The 21632-nt window shown below is 38.4% G+C and overlaps 1 protein-coding gene across 3 annotated transcripts in view; it reads left to right on the top strand.

Annotated features, from left to right (window-relative positions):
• The window catches only part of thsd7ba (thrombospondin, type I, domain containing 7Ba), a 168398-nt gene that overhangs the window by 37443 nt on the left and 109323 nt on the right, over nt 1–21632 (top strand). For all 3 annotated transcript variants that reach the window (XR_013296004.1, XM_077580599.1, XM_077580600.1), the window contains 2 exons: nt 8549–8878; nt 12814–12990. Coding sequence is in view for 2 of the 3 variants with exons in the window: in XM_077580599.1 (XP_077436725.1) it covers nt 12831–12990 (160 nt within the window). In the remaining variant the exon portion in view is untranslated. The remainder of the gene's footprint in view (nt 1–8548; nt 8879–12813; nt 12991–21632) is intronic.

Genomic DNA, 21632 nt, shown 5'->3' with positions numbered 1-21632 from the left:
TTAAAAGTACTGCGCACCATCTTCCATCAGTGGTTGTCTGGCACAATTGCCATAATAACGTGATGTGCAACTTTTAGAGAAATTGCGTGTGAATGCTAATATATGAATGCATTATTATATTGAAATATGGAATGACATTGAAAAAAATTATAATGTGAAATGGCATTAAATATAATGGATGCACCTGGAAATGATGATGAGTGGTATTTAAGGGAGTGGAAAGCTGACATCGAAAGTAAAGGATTTTTTTTTTATTATTAGGTGTTAAATTGTGCTAAAATAGTAAGCATGTTGAATGAGAAAAATAATGTCCCAGGAGGCGTGAATTTTTGGAGCATGTTGAAATTCGAACGGTGTAAATCGGATGTTGTATGTGGAGTTGAAAGAACAAAAAGTGAGGAGATGATTTGAATTGATTTGAAAGGATGTTTGTGTTTTTGTTTCTGTGTTATGTATGGAGTCAAAATAAACCATTCATTCATGATCAGTGATAACATAAGAGTGAATGCTTGTAGCATTCACATAAAAACTTGAACCATTTCTACCATTAGACCGTGCCGTCAGCTAGCAAGCCATGCCTACAACAACAGTAAAACATCATACCTAGATGACAAATGGAATTTATTTTATACACACATTTCTGACCCTGGGAATGTTGTCTAAGGTTTAACGGATTAGTGATAGATGTAAACAAATAATTTGACAGTGCCTCAACATGTCATTATCATCTTCCCAAATAATGCGTACTGTATTCCGTTACAGCTCGCAATTAGCAGTGACACTTCTCATCAAATGATGACATTTTCACATGGCCCTGAATTGTAGCTGCCAAAACTGCGCCTTCATAACAAGCTTAAAGAGGCACATTTTCTCAGTGTGTGTCTGTCTCGCAGCACTTTAGATAAAACACCTCAGAGTGAGTGACGAATTGCATCCCATCATCTTCTTTTCTAGCTCATCAGCATCCACAATTGTGCGGGACATCACTTATCTGACTGTTGAGCTGCTTTGTTTACAAAACACCGCTCTGCCTCTCAGGTGCATGTCAGACATTATATATTTATTTCTTTTTTCTTTTTTTCTTTTTCTGGAGAGCTCAGTATTGTTCATTCGGTAATTTTATTTGTATTCATTAGTTCACCTAAAACCTATTAAAAAATCCCCATACCGTTCACCTAAACCGAACACTTCCAGCCAGAGTCGTGAGGCCGTCAGGAGACCCGAGGAAGGACCAAAGAAAGGAAAGGAAAGTGAAATCCAGCACCGACCAGACACCACCCACCAGGCCACCAACCAGAGTCCTTCACCAACCCCAGAGACCTCTAAATTCCAACAAATCAGGGAGACCTCAAGAGACCAAAGGAGAGACTGAGGAAAGGAAGGAAGGACAGACGAAGCAGAGTGACAGACATTATATTTGTAAAGACAACAGTTATTTATTTGATGGCTAATTGACACCACAATTAATTTACCTTTAATTGATTTAATTAAGACCAGGTTTGCGTCCAACTTGGTCATGCTTACAAAGTGAGGCAAAAATACATTTTAAGCACAGTATACTAATGAAACAATTAAAAAAAAAAAAAAAAGGACAGGAGTCATATTAAGTTCCCAGCATTGTCCAAAAGCGCACTATTCCCTTCCCATGCTTGCAACTGAACTGAATCGATACAAGGTTAGGGCTTAAACCCTGGAACACCCTTCAATCAATAAAGGAAGTCACCCGTTTGAGTGCCTTTTCTCAAAATGGAAGCATTATTTCTACTAACAAATGCTGAACAAGCCTCCTCTTGTCCTCTCTCCTCTGTTTCCCTTTCACTCTGATAATCCAAATGTCCACATATCGAGCATCACGCCCTGTCTGGCACCTTCTCTCTAATTGTACCCAACCCTTAAATTATCCAAAAGCACAACGTTTACCACACCTTTGAAAATATGTGTAGGGTTCAAGCACAGTGTTTGTATGTGCATTCTTTGGGTTGAACCAACTAGTCGACTTCAGCATTCTTTTTTTTTTTTCTTTTTTTTTCCCTGGAGAGCTCAGTATTGTTCATTCGGTAATTTTACCGATTTGACATGTCATCATCATTGCGCTCCTTTTTTGTTGTTGTTGTTGTTGTTGTTGTATGTGGGTGATTATGTGTGTGTGTATTCATTAGTTCACCTAAAACCTATTAAAAAAATCCCATCCCGTTCACCTAAACCGACTTCAGCATTCTTTAGTACTCCACAATGATGGTTAGAGCTTCAGGTCGATCGGTCGCCAAGTATGCGTATTTGGCGACAACACAGATGCCTCGCTGAAAGCAACAGGTTGGCAAGTTTGAGCTGTGATTGGATGAATTAGTTGGGGGCGGGGCCAGCACAATTGAGGACTGCAGGGAAAGTGAATGATGAAGTTGGAGACAAAAGAAACATTTCAATGATGTCATCAAATCCTCACATTAGCCTTTTACTATGAAAAATCTGAAGTCTTTTAACCACTAGTGTGTTTGTGTTGATGCCCATTTGATAGAATTGTTGCCTTGGAAGGCTTAAAAAGCGAATAATTTGCATGCGTGGAATGACTTTGCTTAAGACCTCCAATAAGGCAGTTGCTGAAATAGCCCTGAGAGATGACTAGATCTTTGACGCGCACCATCTGCTCTCCCTCCATCGCGCTTTCATTTCGTCTAACCACTATTCCTAGACTGATAATGTCACAAACACATATTTCAGCACACAATTAAGCACAACATTGTATCGTAACTGGCTCATTGTTTTGAATCTGCAGATTATTCGGTTATTAGCGCTGCTGGCTGTGTTGATGGGTTGGAAAAGGTCAATGAACAGTGAACACAATGTTCTGACATTTGAAACTGAGAGAATGGCAAAGATAATCATTAGGTTTTTTGATTAATGTAAATTTTAGAATTGTGACTTGATGGAAAACAAATGGGCAAACTTCACTCTTATGAGGATGTTTTAAAGCATATTGTACAGGATGATGCCATCACAAAATTGGATCATCACCGTATATTGTGGTCATAATTCATCACATCTGGATTCAAAATAAATTGACATTCATTGAGAATGGATTTCATTTTTGGTGCATTTGTAGGCCTGGTTACAAACTCTCAGAAATGTCTTCCTATCGCCACCAGTCCGGTTTAAATGTTAATGCTGTTTAGAGTTTCTAGCTAGTTGGAGCCTTCCTATTTTTTTTGTATTTATTTGCTTTTTGTAGGAGTTCTTGTTTCTTTACATTTTTTTTGAAAGAAAGACACAATTGTAGTTATGTAGGTAAAGTTTCAAGTGTAAAAAAACTAATCTAGACTTCTTAGCCGTGGCGCTGCCTGTGGGCTAAAAATATATATATTAAAGATGGTAATAATAATGCGTTCAAAGAATTGATTTCTCCAATGAAATACGATGACATCCACTATAGAGAATCTGTCTGCCTGCAACTTGATCAAATTCACAAAAATCACATTACACTACCTGTGCCAATAATTAGACCTAGTTCTAGCCACAAAATTGTTTGGTGTGTTGGGCGCAGGTCAAAGGGAAATTCCCTTGGTATGCGCCCAGCATGACACAGAGAGATGAACCAAATTCACAAATGCATCGAGGCTTGTGTCGGCACAAAAATCAGGATAGGCCAGTTTTTACGCTTGAGCATACAAATATAAGTCAAGTAAAGACAAACAACCAATCAGTTACATTCATACCTACTGGCAATGATGAGTGAAGCACACAGCATTGTTTAAAAACCAAAAAAGATATTCATTGCTTATCGTACGAGCCAGGCTCACATTTTCTCTCTTGTTTTCCCCGGCTCTTTTGTTCACCTGTCTTGCTTTGTCCATCATCAATTAGTTGATCTTCCTCTCACACATGTCGCCAAATTCTTGGGACCACACACTATAAATACACAACGGCTCACAGTACATTAAAGCCGCTTTCTAGAGGAGCATACGCAGTCCAGGTGCCTGTGCAGCTACTGACCCATGTTATCAGCTACCCGACTCTCTCAAAATTAATCCTGACGCCGTCACGCCACCCTCTCGTTCACAGTGATGGCTCCCTCGCAGTGCAACAATTCCCTCCGGGTCCTCTATAGTCAGGACTCAGATACGCTCACCTGCATATCCCGCTCCCACAAGACGTCGCTTTCAATTGAAAAAGGGACGGCGGCTACCAGGATTATAGCCAGTTCTGCATTGATTATATATATTTTTTTTTTAATGAAGGGAGGCGGGGGGTTGTGAGGCCAGGCGGGCGGAACAGCCACACACAACAAATCCGATTATCCAGGAATGGTTTGTTTCTCTTTCAGGCACTCTAACCCTCTCGTTTGTCCTTTTGTGGAATCATTTCAGAGACATTTGCTTTTTGTCTGTTTGTGCTTCAAATTCAGTTCTCACATTTTGCTATAACTTCTCATCGGGATCCACGGTAGTCCCCTCATCCCCTACCTCCTCTGATGATTAATTTCCTGAAACGCACAACCAATTAGCATTCCGGAAAAGGCAGATAAGAGATGTCCTTTCACCTCCAGCAACCTCAGCTTTTGTCTATGTTTTTCCTCCGAGACTTATCATTTTCTTATCAGGCATGTTTACACCAATGGAGCTCATCATTTGGCAGCTTTTGTGTTTTTATTGGCTCTGTCAATTTTACATTTTCAGAGAGCCCTTTTCATGTTTTGGATGAAATATTTACTGTGTGAGACATGATTTTAGTTAGATTGATTAAGTTAACATAACACTGCAATGAGGCTTTTTTTTTTTTTATATCTGAAAGATAGCTATAGATTTTTGTTGAAGGAGGAAAGTGGGTAAATATCGCTAAAATATAGAGAGATGATAAGTATGATATTTGCTAGTCATTTAGGGAGAAAGAAGAGACTTTTGTAACTGCTGAGCTGTGGGGGGATTGGTTGGACATATTAGTTAAGACTTTGCCAAAGTAAAAATGTCCAATCATATCTAATTTTTCTAATTCAATTAAAACTGGATTACAGACACATTTGCCTTTTTCAAACAAAGTCAGCCTCATCACATTTACTTCATAATTCATCAATGCAATTCTCTGAAGATGTCCATCCCTGTCTGCTAATCAAATGAGTCCAACCCAAGTCAATCTAAAAATAAAAACAGACCACAAGAAACTTAATGCTTTACTGTCTTACATCAGTAACCACTTGGGAATATATTTTACTAAATAAATGACTTTGAGTGATGTTTTGAGGAGCACTTAAAAATAACAACTGCAACAAACTTGGAGCATTTTTATGTAATTATATTTAATCAAGCAAAATCAGTTTATCAGACTTTTTTGAGCAATCATGCATCTTATTTTTGGGGCAATCATTATAATCGCTGTGTTGATCTTTAGGAAGACATTGTGCATGCTGGTGTTTTTTTTTTCTTCCTGAGATCTGCTGTAAATGAGATGTACAATGCAGCCTAGAGAAGACAAACTTGTGAGCAATATATGCTCCAAGCTTGTGTAGTTATATTATTTGGTCATATAGTGGTACCAAGCTGGAGGCCGTGAAGTCAGGACTAAGTTAAAAAAAAAAAAAAAAAACGCTCCTGCTGTTATCAATGCTTTGACCCCATTGGCTTGCCTATCTAGCCATACCACAGCAAATGGAGGCAATCGGAACGAACCAAAGTACTTCCATGCCACAAGGATAAACAAGTGGCTGATTGAGTTCACAACCTTTGCTTCAAGAGCAATCGCCTCGTATGTCCGACGGTTTGCTGGCAGTGCAAAGATATGCCTCTTCTTCAGATGCCACCCAAAAAAATTAAAGTTATCCAAAATGGTCGTTTCTGAGAAAGATGTGGCGAATGTCAGTCTGTAATAATCGAGGGTGAAATAAGTGTCCTGGAGTTGGACAGTGGAATGACCTGCTATTACAACACCACATTGAGCGAGCTAGCTCTTGAATTGAATCTTTTTATAGGCCCAAACAATCACTGACTTTTTAAGCAATATTTTTTTTGCAGCTATCTTGAGATACCGGCAAGAAATGGCCAAGTGTAAACTTGCTCATACACTTTTTATTTTCAATGTAAATAACAATGCATTCTCAGAAAATAGACTGTACAAAATGGCTCAAAGGACATTCTTATCAATATATCAGTAATACCATTGAGAGCGTCTGTTACGCCAAGATTTTGCTCCACAATTTGATCACCACTCAATCACAGGCTGACACATAAACCCATTTTCTACTACATGATCGCTACACGCACCATCACATTGCTTACTGATGCATTCCCAAAGTTAAAATCAGGCAATATGAGATTCCGTGAGGTACAATTTGTCGTTTCTGGTTAAGTTGAGGCTCCAAAGTGAGATGTCCTGATAGTGTGTGAGCGATGGATACCCAGTGGGTTTTCACAAGTATACCGTTCAGATTTAAGGAGTGATGGCCAGAAATAACTGATACATATTAATATGATTCAAGGTTTAATGTAATCATTGTTCTGCTGCAGTGAGTCACTTGCGAAGTCAGACAACTTACAAGGTCGAGTTTGTTTTATATTGATCAGAACACAATCGGGATGCTGTGTGTCTTCACCTTTTATTATTATTATTTTTTTTATTATCATTTTTTCTCTCTCGAGAGCTCAGCATTGTTCATTCGGTAATTTTACCGATTTGACATTATTTATTTATTTTTAATTTTTTTAATTTATTTTTTATTTTTTTTGTATGTGCGAGTGTGTGTGTGTATTCATTAGTTCACCTAAAACCTATTAAAAAATATTCTGTCTTCACCTTTTAAATCACAAGTCTACTTTTACAACATTTAGGGCTTAGATTATTAAAGCCACTTTTCCATTGTACCAGTTCTAGTACAGTTTTGCATGTACAAACCTTTAGTAAATCAGGTCCATGCTTGTTAGCACCTTACTCGGACTGATGTGTTAATGCTTTAGACATGTGACATCAGATCAGTTTCCCAGACGCAACTGAATTAATCTTCTTTTTACTGGAAAGTACAGCTGTCTCAAATACTGAAACTAGACAGAGACAGAAAATCTTTCTGTCACATCATCAGTTCCAGGCAAGTTATCATTGACAGAGAACTTCACATGTTTTCACCAGATGAAAATGCAAAAAATCCTAAACCAACAAAGATTCCTATGCAGACTGCAAGCAAACCTTATTAATGTGAGGCAGCAGCGCTAAACAAAACCAATAATCAAATCTAGACTAGACTTTTGCAGTGTTAATAAAGGCAGATATTTGCATGTCTAATTAATATGGCTCAGAGGCACCTTTGTGGCATTTGAGGTTTATTTACTGTGTTGTCAGAAGAGAGTTGTTCCTACAGAGCCAAGCTTATTGAAGGCTGAGTGGAACAGCAAACTAAAGCATCAAAAACACCGAGGGAAATAAAGTCGAGATGACTGAGATCTTGGGGCTTTCAGGAGCAGGGAAAGGAAGGTCATGAAAGAGTGAAACTTGTGAGCTGGGCTTAAAAGGAAGCTAACGAGACTTGATGGGAAACAAGGGCAGTCGTTGTTGATAGAATCACTTTCCTTTGGATGAGCTGCATTCTTCTCTTTGATGATCACTGTCAAAATCTGACAGAGGTTGGTAACAGTCCATGGCGCGTCTGGCCTCTCGTCCAAAGTCAGCTGGGCTAGACTTCACCTCACCTGCATCCATAATTAACTCTTTGACTGCCAAAAACGTTTAATAACGTTTAGTAAAACCCAAATGAGGGCTGCCAAAGACGTTAAAAGACGTTAACTATGTTTTTTAGAGTTAGTATAATGACTATTTTTGGGCATTAGATGGCAGCGATGACTCTCTTTGGACAAGTGTCAAATTCACTAGAGTGCATGAAATATTGTTTCACAAAAAGCTTGATTTTTCCGTATTTTGGTCCAAAACAGAGCATTTGGGTGAAACTAACCATTTTCTATTGTTGATTACTGAAAAACGGAATAAGGAAGAAACAAACTTTTTTTTCTGATGAAAGATGAGAGTTCAATCTTTCATTTGGTAGTATGTGTGTTTCCATAGTCCAAACACATAATTTAGAGTTAGTATAATGACTATTTTTGGGCATTAGATGGCAGCGATGACTCTCTTTGGACAAGTGTCAAATTCACTAGAGTGCATGAAATATTGTTTCACAAAAAGCTTGATTTTTCCGTATTTTGGTCCAAAACAGAGCATTTGGGTGAAACTAACCATTTTCTATTGTTGATTACTGAAAAATGGAATAAGGAAGAAACCAACTTTTTTTTTCTGATGAAAGATGAGAGTTCAATCTTTCATTTGGTAGTATGTGTGTTTCCATAGTCCAAACACAAAATTTTCTGTGGACCTTGAAAGATCAGTCAAAATGCTTAAATCAGCTGGCAAACACAGCATCCCTTTTCTGAAAACGGTTGGCAGTCAAAGAATTAAGTGGAGATTAAATCCATACAGAACATTGATGGATAGAAATTTAATGAATTATTCTATAAATTGGTCATATGTGCAGATTCCGATACTTATCAATCTGTGTGGTTTGTGTCTTCCCAACCTCCAGACCCCCGTCTCTTTCCTGACTCCAGTGCCCAACTCGGCAGCAAAATCAGCGGGTGGATACTTGACAGATCTGACGCCAGGGGCTTAATAGTAGTAGGTGCAGCTGGAGGTGTGACACCATCCCGGCCCTCGACACATTGACTCACAGGATTAAGGAAGCCACTGCATGGTGCTAGAGTTGGAGGACCTGATACATTTGATTTACCCCGCCTGTCAGACTTAACGTCTTTGGAGGCCCTGCTCTACCTTGCTAGGGAAGCCACACAAGGGCTGCTCTCTGACTGAACCAACAACATTGCCCAAAGGGATGACTGGCAATCATCTTGATCAGGTACTTTGATGATCTATTTACTAATTGCAGGTCACGTAGGCCTTTTAAGTGACTAGTAGCTGATATTACTTTCTTTACATTTAACACAGCAATGCCCGACTGTAAGGGACATTGGGCAGGGACAACAGGGAGGTGTACAAACATTAAAGTAAACAATTACATGCTGATTAGTTTGGTCTCCAGGCAGGCATGGGATGCTGTGGGTGCCAGCTGAACTTATTCTGTATAATTTTGCTGTCTCGTGGCTAGAGACAACAAAATGCAGTAATGCGAGAAAAGCAGGCATATCAGGATAGTTTGCGGGGAAAGATCAGAGCTTCCAAAAGCACAATGCCAGTAGCTCAAAGTCTGCTATCTGAAATTGTCTTTGAAGCAAACACATCAAAATAGTTCAATAACAAATTATGTTGGGTAGAAATAGTCTTTTAACAGCTTTAATCCAAGCACAGCAACTTTTCGGACGAAACTGGTTTGACTTGAATCACCTGGACGTATCCGAACAACGATTATTAGTGTCTGCATTTTGGGGGAAAAAAACAAACAAACAAAAAAATCAATTGTAATCTTTTTTTTCCTTTACTTTTGCTCCTTCCTTCATTTGAGAGGAGTATTCCACTTCCAGCTGCTGTGGAAGAATTGATGACTTCCAGCACGCCATAGAAGACCATTTGCAATGTAATTTTGTGAACTGGCAAAATAACAAATGTTATAAGGTGGGCTTTGCTTAGGTTGTTCAATGGCACAAGTAAAAACAAACATTTACTGCTATACATGCAAGGAAGCAACATGGCAATCACCATTTCAAAAGCCATTTCCAAACAAAATATTTAAATATGATTTTCTGTTCATTCCAAAACTAGAATATATTGCAAAAATGCATGGTGCCTGGAGGTGCACTTCCAGGCAATGGGTTGTACCCCCCCCCCCCCTCCCTTACTCTTCTTACCACAATTCACAAAACTTACATTGGCAGTCAAGTTTGGCATGTCAGGCCGGTGACTAACAGTACATTTATCAAAAACATTGAACTCAGAGTGCAGTATTTTGCAATGCATTTTGAAGGCTGTAAAGATCATTCCTTCAAATTTGAAGGCCCCAAACGAGCTAAATGATGTCTAAATTGTGGCTAAATGGCAGAGGGCAGTTTTTCCAATAAAAAGACAAAGACCAAAAAGATTTGTCACATCAGATATAACCGTCTCTTTGGATAACTTGGTTGGTGAGACCGTTCTTATCAAATTAGCCTTTCCCATTCATTATAATAGTTGAATCAAACATCCATTACCGAGACCACCTGTTAGGGAGAATTCGGTCAAGCGTTGCTCATCTGTCCTCATACGATAGATCCAAGATGTGTACGCCAAATCTAGCGAGTGAGCCACAAACAAGTACCGCAGGAGACAGTCAGGCAGATTGCATTCCATCAGATCATGGAGTATCTAACAGGAGGCACTGCAGCATCTGAGCCATGCCAGGTTTTCTGGAGCTACTGAGTGCTTGGCACGGTTCCATTGACCCAGATATTTAGCAGTTAAGAGCTTTTCCTTTCACAGATTTTCATGATAGCCTGTATTCCGTGTTGATACTGACAGGCAGGCAGACGGCAGCAGCCCAAGCTTGAACTGCGTAAGTGCTCCAAAATTGGAGGCTTAAAGAAAAGCAAGATTTTTGATTTATCCTATAAACCGTGGCCCTATGGTTATCTCATACATCTGTCCCCTTAAAATATATTGAAATATCTACCGGGTCAAGATGTGCTCTTTTTTTTTTTTTTCTTTTTTGGTAGAGGTCAGGGCATTGAAATATGCAGCTTGTCATTGAACCGACAAGCTACATTAGTTAGATGTACTGCATATTGTTGTGTTGGTATGTTGTTATGGTGTTGCCACCAGTCATCAACTACTAAAATAGACAAATATCCTAAAACTACTCCCCCATAGATTTAAAATGAGGAATTGCTTAATTTGTAACTCTAAGTAGAATACAAAATAGGATCATGCAAACATCCAAATTCTTTGTTTACATCCATTTTTAAGGCATACGGGCCAATGATAGCTCAGACTGCATAATGTCATATCAAATTCGAAGGAAAATTGAACAGTCTGTCAAGCCGTCATCTGGAAACTCACATCTGGGCAACAAGCCATCTGTACTCTCACAGACTCCTCATTAAACACAACTTAACAAGCATCCAATTTTCGCTTACCTGAGTCAAATTAAGCGCATATTCAGTTTTTTGTTTGGTTTTCTTCAGTCACACCATATGTAGCTCTTTAAATCGGGACGGGATGCTTATCACACATGACTGTGGGAACACTCTTCAGCCGTTTAATTAGGCATCACTGGCGTTGAGCAAAATCTTATCTTAGAACCATCATTTTTCAGGAAACTTAAAAAAAAAAAATGCATTTGTTGAGACATTACCATTGCATCGTCAAAGATAGCAATCCATTTTCAACGCTTTAGATTGGTCGATAACGTGTAAAGATAACAGAGGGGGGGGGGGGGCTGAGCAATAGTATAGTATAGATTTGTGAGAAAATATGAAGTTGACAGGATGTGGGCATACTGTAGAAGAGTTCTCCCAACAGTGACATTATACATGTTTAATGTCATCAATGTTTATGTTTATGTCTATAATGGCACTCAGTGGAGTACAGACCTCCATCTCAAAAATCCTGAGTGGAAAAAAACCCACTCTGTCTCTTTCTCTCTCTCCCTAGCTAGCTATCAAGATCAGATCTATCTATCTATCTATCTATCTATCTATCTATCTATCTATCTATCTATCTATCTATCTATCTATCTATCTATCTATCTATCTATCTCTAGCTAGCTAGCTAACTCGATAGCTAGCTAGGAATCCTTTTCGGTGGCTTGTTACTTTAGCTAATGCTAAACGCTTTCTTGGTTAACTGTTCAACAGCGCTAAACAAGTTCAATGCACTCACCATTGTCCAACCTTTTTTGCTCGGCCTCGGCACCTGTTGGAAGCAGGCTCTGTAGTTACCTCACGTCGGCCCCAGCATTAGCAACATACCACCAGAAACGCTCAGCTTGCGTTGGCTCTCTGACCACCAATGACCGCAGCGGTAGGACAACATTTCCCATGATTCTTAGCCACAGAAGCAGGAAGTAGTCCTCGTTCCGGTGTAACGAAAATGATTTGGAAGTAAATAGGACGGAATTTAGCAGTTAAATTCTGTACGCTGGGATAGGACCTACATAATATTGGGGCAAAACAATAGGGTTGGTCCACCCAAGGCTAAAAAACAAAACTGTCTCGGTCATACGGGACGTCTGGTCCCCCTAAAGGAGATGTTTTGTATCATTGCCTGCCCTGATCCATGCAACCCTTGACAGTTCAAAAAATCTTTTCCAGAAATCATTTGGTTTTAGTGTAATCCTACTAATTAACAAGCCAACCAACCAACAAATAAGTCATAATGCACAAGTGTATCAATTAAAAAAAACAAAACAATTTTCAAATGCTGTAATTAAATTATTTTTTTTAAAAGTCATTTGGGGTCATACGGATTAAATTCTGTTGTCATATCTGTCAGTGGAACACAATTGAAGTCCTGTGAATCTTGGACTAATCCCTCTTAACACTATTAGGACCAGAATCCATGTAGTAGCCGGAGAGCAATAAATAAGCTGCAATAAAAAGGCACACATCCCTTCTATTACACCATGATTTAAGTCTCCTCAACACCTTTCCACTTGTATTGTACATTGAGAGGCCTTGACTAATTATTTATGGTGGTTTTTAACAAAGGAAGAGCAGGCCATATGTCAAACCAGTATGTTAGGATTCATGAATCAACGACGTAAAAGTGTTGGAAGATGAGGGAGAGGGAGAAGCCCCGCAATGTGCACCTCCTTCTGTTGCACCTTAAGTGAATTACTGATGACTTTTCTGTCTTTCCCCTCAGGAGTAAGAGCGGAAGCAATGGGCTGGACTATGACTTTAAAGGATGCCTTTGGGGTCATTGCCTGGACACGGGGAACTGGGAACTACCTCTGTTTCGTCGTCCTCTGGTCGTTCTTACTCATCCATGTCCGATCAGATATAGTGCTTCATATGGATCATCAGTTCTCGTGGAAAACAGGTAAAGAATTTACATTGTTTTTTTGAAGGGCTTATCTAAAATGGCCTTGATTTCTGGTGAATCATCACTAATAATTCGGTGCAGCTCTAGTCGAGGAGGAATCGATCAATCGATCAATTTATATTTTTTTCAATGGGGTGAGATAATTTCTCTGAAAGTTCTGCACTCCTGTTTTGATTGAATTGTTGTATTGAGCGGGTTTATCCTAGTGGGAGCAGTTGCGCCACAGCGGTGGCAGGTGATGTGTTCATCATAACTGCTCATCATCACACTGTAGGCCCGGAAATAACATCTGTCTTAGTGGTTACATGCTGGGCTTGGACTGTTACGCTAATGCGTGTTGAAGAGACAACATTTGGAAAGCGAGCGCCTCCACCAAGGCAGCTCAATTTTTCTACATAATACCCAAATGACGTTGCTGTGATGGGGTTTTCTATATGTTATGTTTTGTAAGATGTGTTATTGCCATACATTTGAAAGTGTTTGGGACCTTGTCAAAAAGCATAACCTCTACCTTAAAAAAACAACACCTTATCTCACATGTCATCTTTAGCTCACTTCACAAATTCAATTGAAAATGTAATTGCAAAACAGCTTGAGAAAGAATATTTGGCTTTCCCAGACAAAAGGCCGCCGCTTGCTGGGCCATTAGTACGCTCACTTCGCACTTTGTGTCTGGGTAATGACATTGCCTAAGTGATAAAGAGGCTGATTAATTTCACTTGAAAGAACGTATGTTCAAAAGGGACGGAAATTAAGAAATATCCCGGGTGAGTTTCTGAAGTGTTTGTGAGTCACTGCTGGCTTAAGTCTTGTTATTTGAGACACTGTAAAGGAAATCTCAAACTTGGGATGCTTTGACTCGGAATGTGTCACCCTGAAGTGTTCGAGTCCAAGGGAAAGGGATTCATTGTTGAAACATAATGCATGAATTAGATTAAGGTTGTTAGTTGGCTGACGATCCTTTAGGTGTTCACACTAAAAACGATATATTGGAATAAAATCCAAATGATATTCTGTTCAGTGATGAATGAAATGCTTGTACTGCTCCATAAACAATTTAACCCTGGAGAACCCACGGGGTCAAATTTGGCCCCTATAAATTCTGCTACTCAAATAACAAAGACCTTTTTTTTTTATTTTTTTTTTACAAATTTAACTTCAAAAGTCCAGAGTGCCACTTCTGACCCCTGCATGGCGCCATCTAGTGGATGAATATTGCACTTACATGAGCCAGGGTGGTGGTGACAAGATGGCTGGCAACATGCTGTTTTGTTGAGCTGGAAATCAATCCAAACAAAACCATCTTGTCAGCAAACCATCAGATGGTAAAATTGTGTTTTTTTTGTTAATCTATTTCATATCATGTTGCAGAATGCCTAGGAGTATGTTTTATATATATATTTTGATAAATTAGCAACTCTGAGCAAGTTAAAAAAAAAAAGGGGTAAAATTGAAAAAACATATTTTGGTGTTAAGTGAACTTATAGCAGTGTTTTAATGTATAATTCACAATTTTCCAAAGAAGAAAAGGGTTCTTGGGTTCTCCAGGGTTAAACGTTCATAACAGATAATTGGATATGTCTTTGGATAAAAAAACTTGAAATTTTATTAGGTCTTCGTATCATGATTTGGGCAACTAGGATGTAACCAAAGAAAAATCCTAAGCACAGTGAGAACATGGAGAAAAAAAGGTCATCGGTCTTAAACATAAATGATTGGGCTAGGAACTTTCGCTATAATTTAACATTTAATTTTCTGAAGTCTCCACCCTGAGTTATGCAGAACCCCACTATTGAGTGAGTCTATCTAGGCCACAAGCAATGTGGGGTGAATCTTTTGTGAGTGGCTGGGAGTCAAACAGAGCCGGATCCATTTAAGCTTGACCTTCATCAGCACCATGGAGAGCAGAATATAGCTCTGAAACACTGTGGCTAATGGCATAATTATTCAATTATTGTGCAAAGAAAGTCTCTTGACAGTTATAAGCCCACCCATTTTAAGTATTTTCCAATTATTTCCCAAAAGACTTGCATTAATGTACAGTTAAAACCAATATTATTCATATCCTTGACAATTTTACGTGTTGAAATGTAGTAAAATGACAAAAAGACAATAGAACGACGTTACAAGATATAAATGTGACGAGATGATGAGAAAGCACTAGATTCCTCTCAGATTGAGTTAATTTTACGGAAGGCTGGATTAATTATTTTGACCCAGGAGATTGAGTTGGAGATTGGATTTAAACGGGCTGAAGTGCGGAAGCTGGTCACCATTTTTGTGTAATGAAGTTGGAGTTAATTTAATGTTACATTCATGGCTCAGTGGGTAACACATCTGACTTTGGACTATAACCACAGCTATACTGATAACCTGATAACCCATTTTTGGTAGCTCATCAGTATGTTTTTATTTTTATTTATTTTTTACCCCATGTTGGATCAAAATCAAATCTTCAACACAATGTGCTGGCTATAAATAACTCAGCATTGACTCAGTCCTTTTTGGACCCAATGTTAGATTGTCAATTTCACCTAATTTGGGTTACTATTGACCCAGCAGTTTTAAGAATGTAATCCTACGCCACATTTTATATTATTGCTTACTGTCTATGGTTGCATTTGTACTGCGAGAGACCGTACATATAATTTCCCCTCTCCACCTACATTGAAAATTGAACATGGCTTAGCCTATGATCAGTTGAATGGGTGAAGGTTAAAGCGCGCATTTCCACTAAGGCTCTTCAGTGTTGCGCTGCTTGCTCACAGTCACTTTCAGACAAAGATGCTAAAGAATTCAATGCAAACTACTACCCAGCTTTATCACAAGCAGTCTTGCTCAAGGACACAGTGACCTATTGAAATGAAAAGTCCCATCCACCTTCCGATCACATGTTACATTTGACCCTGACTTCCTCTATTAAATGTGCATGTACTGTAAAGTGCTGGGTGGAGTCTTGGGATTTTTATCGACCTCCAGGGCAAGGCTCTATATTTTTCCCCAGTGAAGAGGTTTTTCAATCAAATTAAATATGAGAACAATTTTGTGGTAGCTGCCTCGAGAAAATTTTTTTTTTTTTTCATCGCTGATAATATTGTAGTACACCGTGTAGCCTATTTTCTTGATTTCATTTTAGTACCACCGTTGTGTAAGTATCATAAACTGTATATAGAAAAGTTGGCATTTGTCTTGAAACACTTCAAAAGACTTTGAAATTGTATACATTTATTTATCTATTTATTTTTTACATTCAGACAAAAACTACAGGAGGGCTAAAGTGATAACTTTGGTCGACTCTAGTGCACAACACAATTCAGTGAACGGTATCATTGGAATGTTTTTGTCAGCTGTGGGATCAAATTAAACACTTTTTACATCATTGTTAATGATGTGGCAACTTTTACTTGTAACAGTCAGTGAAGGAGCAATCATTTTCAAAATATTGAGAAATCAATAAAGGATTTTCATAATCATTTCTTGCCAGATTATTTAGGAATTTTACAGGGCCAAAGTCCAAGGAGGGGAAAATAAACTAATTTCAGCAGTGATACAGTCGGGCAATAATATCAAACTTTCATTTCAAAGTCTGGCTTTATAGTAGTGCCTTCAAAAGCTGAAATCAAAGATGAGTACTGCAATACAATGAGCTGAGGGGATCTTAGAGCCTTCCATGACAATGCGCTGGCTGCTTTACAAATGGCTTTTTTTCTGTGATATGTGAAGGAAGAAGAAATGAATGGGATAGTTGGATTTAAATGGGCTGTGTCACTGTATACGCTGAATACAATATCTCATGAATGTCCTGTCAGCTGTTATTTTTATAGTGAATATTTATATGAATTTTTATAGTGAATGTTCTTGATGATAACATTGTTTCAAGAAATGAACAAGCTTGCCTGGCAGTAATGATGGAACAACAATTAAGGGGTTTAACACTTATATTGTTCTTATTCTTTATTCTTTTACCTGTTTTTTGTCCCGTTTGTACTCCCACATGATACATCTCATTTATACCATTCAAATTTCAAAATTCAGGCCAACCGTGGTGTTGTTGATCTATTCTACACATAAACTACATGAACATTTTTACATTCATTTTCTTTTGGACAGACAGTCAACATTCTGCCAGCATTCCACTCTCTTACATACCACTCTTCATTATTCTCAGGTGTTTGATGCTGCTATGGTGGCTTAGTACAACTGGATCGTCATGTGACTAAATGGTCTGTAGTTCAAATCCCTCTGAACTCAGTCTTTAACTGTCCATCCATCCATCCACTACCACTTATCCGGGGTCGGGTCGCGTGGGCAGCAGCTTTAGGAAGGAAGCCCAGACTTCCCTCTCCCCAGCCACTTCAACCAGCTACTCTGGCGGGATCCCAAGGGCCAGCCGAGAGACATCGTCTCTCCAGCATGCCTGCGTCGTCCCCGGGACATCCCGCCGGTGGGACATGCCCGGAACACCTCTCCATGGAGGCGTACAGGAGGCATCCGAACTTGATGCCCGAGCCACCTCAACTGGCTCCTCTCAACGTGGAGGAGTCCCTCCCGGATGACCGAGCTTCTCACCCAAGTTCTATTTTATTTAATATCATTCAACTACATTTAATAAGGAATGATTTTAACATAATTTATATTTTTAATGTAGTTCCGAAGCATTCCACAAACACTCAAATATTTGCATTTCTCCCAAAATTGCACGTCTATAAACGGAAAACAAAGTGGAAACATTTAGGTATGATAAACTACAACCACATGAAATTTATTCTAGTGCTTTGTTCTCTTAGGGGAGGTTGTGCTGTCTTGTACCAACCAAAGTTGCAGACGCTAATATTTTGAGGATCACGGCAAATATAGTCCAACTCGGCATTCGTTATAACATTAATCAGAGATTTACATCACACCCCTAACCTCCTCCTACTGGGTCTGCTTTTTTCTCACTTTGTGGCTACACATTGGAATTTGTCTTTTTATTTTTTTGGTGCTACTATGTGTTCTTTTTTCCCCCCCAATTCTTTAACACATATAAAATAAAAATGATAAAAGGATGTTAACACGTTGACACAATTTTAATGCTACAGTAAAGATTCACAGTTCAGAATGAGATTGATAAAAATGCTTCATAATCCCATTTTCAGTAAAAGTGTGGCCGATAAGTGCCTTCGATGTGTTATTTATTCTTTGTTTTGCTACTGTGATATCTGTATTTTGACATTTTAAGATGCGTGCAGTGAACATCTCCAAATGAATTTTTTTATGATGATGAGTGTGTATCGCAAACATTTAAACTCCAAACTGCCTTGCATGCTCAAACGCGGATATCAGCTATAAAACATCTTGTTATCAATGACAGATTTAACCACTTCGTCCTTCGGATCACCTGAATGTTTCATCTAGAAGTGCCGTGTCGTAGATCGGCTTTTATACTGGAATGTCTTGGAAAATGGAACTCCAGTGTCATATACATACAATAACACATCCACAAATGTGACTGACTTTAAGTGGTTAAAGTATATTTTTTAATGACAATAATTACCATATTCTATTCATCAATCCTACCAATATGCAACGGAATATTCTCAGAAACTATACAGTTTTAGTATTTTAAGTGGTGGTCTAGAGATAAGACCATTTGAACTCCTTGGCAGAGGTAATCAATATATCTCTAACCCTCTTAATCAAAACTGAGCATCTTGACCTACACCAAGTATCAGAAGCTCATTGAGAAAAGTTCATTCTGGTTGCAATTAGTTTATGTAGTTGTTACAGTCCACTTGCACTGGGGCCATGCAGAGCAGTGATCCACCATATCAAAAGGCATTTTTACAATTGGCACCCAGTTTCGAATACTCGTTACACCACATAAAGGAATTAAGTGGAACACTATCGGCCAGCTGCAGCGCGATTATGATATTACAGCTCTACAGTGAATATAAAAAGTCTACACATCTGTTCTAATAAATGTAAAGAAAATGAGACCAAGATAAACCATTTCAAAAACTCTGTCTAACATTAATTTGACCTAAAATCTGTCAAATTAAATGTATTATTATAAATGTTTTCATCTTTGCACAAGTGTGCACACCCTAACTATAACATGAGTGGGAATAGGGTGTGCACACTTGTGCAACCAGATTATTTTAGTTGTCTATTTTTACTTTCCCTTTTGGAAAAAAAACACAAGTTACCCGTATAATGGTTTACAGTTTACATTAGTGGTAGCATTTTTTTTTTGTGTGTGAATGATTTGATTTCATTTTTTCGAACATCACAAAAACCTGACATTAGAACAGGGTTTTTTTCCACTTTTTTTTTTTTTTTTTTTTTTAAATCCATGCTCTTAGTAATGCCTAATGTGAAACAATCATGTCTTATACTGTATATCATCATCATAACTATACATGCATCATGTCTTATACAAAAGATGTTGAGTAATAAATAGCGTCTTAGAGAAGCCTTGTTGTCTCTCAGTGTGTGTTTGAGGTTTGATGGCGTAAGTGACATCATTGTTTTCAAAAGTCTGAACTATTTTGCACTGAACACACAAGTTGTACCCTCTGTAATCCATCCAAATGCAGCATGTGCTTCATCAAGAGGGAAACAAACTCTGGAGGGAATTTGGCTTCCTTGCCAAAGCGAAAGGGCATCACAGAAAATTCTAACATTTGAAAGATCTGATAGCTTAACAAGCTGATCTGTAAAGCAGGGGGAAAAAATGCTTTAAAAGCTGAAAATACGCTTTATCCCAATATATTTTGAACTCTTTGTTGGCACAGTATCGTCCGCAGTGGTGAAGTTGTTAGATTTTGAAAAGCTAGTCGGGCAGCAACACCAGAATTCAAAATCAAGAGACAATGAAACCGCTTACGTAAGTAATTATACTTCCTATTCAAGTATAGTTCTCTTGTTTAGCCTTCCCTACGATGCAATTTTTATTCAACAGCAAATAATTAATGTTCATGCTCTTTGACTAACTGCAACTTTGAATAGGATTATAGAAGTCGTTTCAAAAGCACATGATGTTAGAAGGGCATCTATTCATCACTCAAGCCTCAACTAATGTGACAGACTTTAAAAAGTCTTTTCTTTTTGGCATTTGTGGAGCTTTTTAACCCTTGTTCGGGTTTTATAACAGAAATTATTGAGGCAACTAAAATAATCCAGCAGGTTCCTTTAAATGCGAACAAGTTGACATTTTTTAAAAATGTTTCTTCTTCTCAGAGTAGATGGAATGGCAAATATTTTATTCACAAAACTCCACTTACATTTAAGGCTGTACTGACCAACATTTTTTAGCTGATAAAGATGGGCTTCCCCAGAAGCTTTTCAGCACTCAGGTTGAATTTGTTTTTGCCCTCTGTGAGGAAATTGGAGGGGGTATAGAAATAAACTGTCAACATAACAAATATCCCAAACCAATGAATTTCTTGCTCTCAGAACCTCAATTTCCAGACTGTATTCTCACAGACAAAGCTTTCATAAACACATGCCGAGCTTTTACTTCACCTTTTCCTAAAGCATCGCCCTAAGTCATATCGTGATGCTGTTAGGTTTTAGTTTTTGGATCGGGAGCAGGAGGAACACAAGGCCATGGGGCAAAAATAGCTGATCTTTATGTTGCAAATAAAAATATCCATGCAGAAGAATCTTTATGGATGTTCCTGAGGACATGTGGCCGAATGACTCTTGGGTGAAGAAAGTTGTCAAATTAGGTTATAAGGAAGACATTTACTTTCCTGACGCGTTAAAGTGTTTTAAATTTGTTTTGGTTTTATAATATTATTTGCTGCATTTTTGGTGGAAAAGCATGGACAAGAAACTAAAAACAGACGGCTTTGTTTGCAAATCTAATCTGCAACGCCGCAAGGACTGTGGACATGGTACTAAACTAAAAAACAATGGGTGACATCATTATAACAACAACAACAAAAAAAAAAATCCGCTCAACTAGTTTTAGTTGAGCTCTCTGCTCTCCAAAAGGACTTTGTTAAAAAGATAGGACAATCATTCTTTGTCTTTACTTTCAAATCCCTTGCTTGTTAAAAGTAGCCCCACTACTTTCAATGCTGTTCTACTTACAAAATAAGGTATCTTCTTATAATAACTAAAAGGGTCTGAGAGGGGATTTTTCACAACCTGGATTAAGCCTTGCTTGTGGCACTTAGTGTTCCATCTTGAAATGCTTCAGTAGCAGCAGACGACACAACAACCGAAAGCTTATTTCTTTCAGGGCATGCACAACAACATGTCAAAACAGCCCACTGTCAGCGCTTACTTAGCGACACTTATGCAAATTTGATGCTGTGCTTTGACGCAAGTGGTTGGGCCCGTCGACAGTAATTTCTAAAAGGCATGGCGAAGAAGTACTGGCCAATTTGTGAGCGCAAGGTGCATCCTAGTGTTTCTTTTGCTCACATTATAGAAAATATGGTGGGTGGCTTGTTTTGCATATTTGAGCCTGTGTTTCTTTGCTTGACCAAACATTTCATTTTGGAAGGGTGTCATTATTTTTCTCAAATCCATACTATTTGCAGTCGTCTGTTATTCTTACGCAATATTAACCCGTTTAAAAAGGTTAAAAATAGTTTGAGAACAAATTTATTAACTCCCTTGGACACTTACTGTCTGAGAAGTATCGT

The sequence above is a fragment of the Vanacampus margaritifer genome, chromosome 11 (assembly GCF_051991255.1).
Source record: "Vanacampus margaritifer isolate UIUO_Vmar chromosome 11, RoL_Vmar_1.0, whole genome shotgun sequence".
NCBI classification, from domain to species: Eukaryota; Metazoa; Chordata; class Actinopteri; order Syngnathiformes; family Syngnathidae; genus Vanacampus; species Vanacampus margaritifer.
Note: the sequence above shows the minus strand (reverse complement) of the source record. Positions and strands in the feature narration are given on the sequence as shown.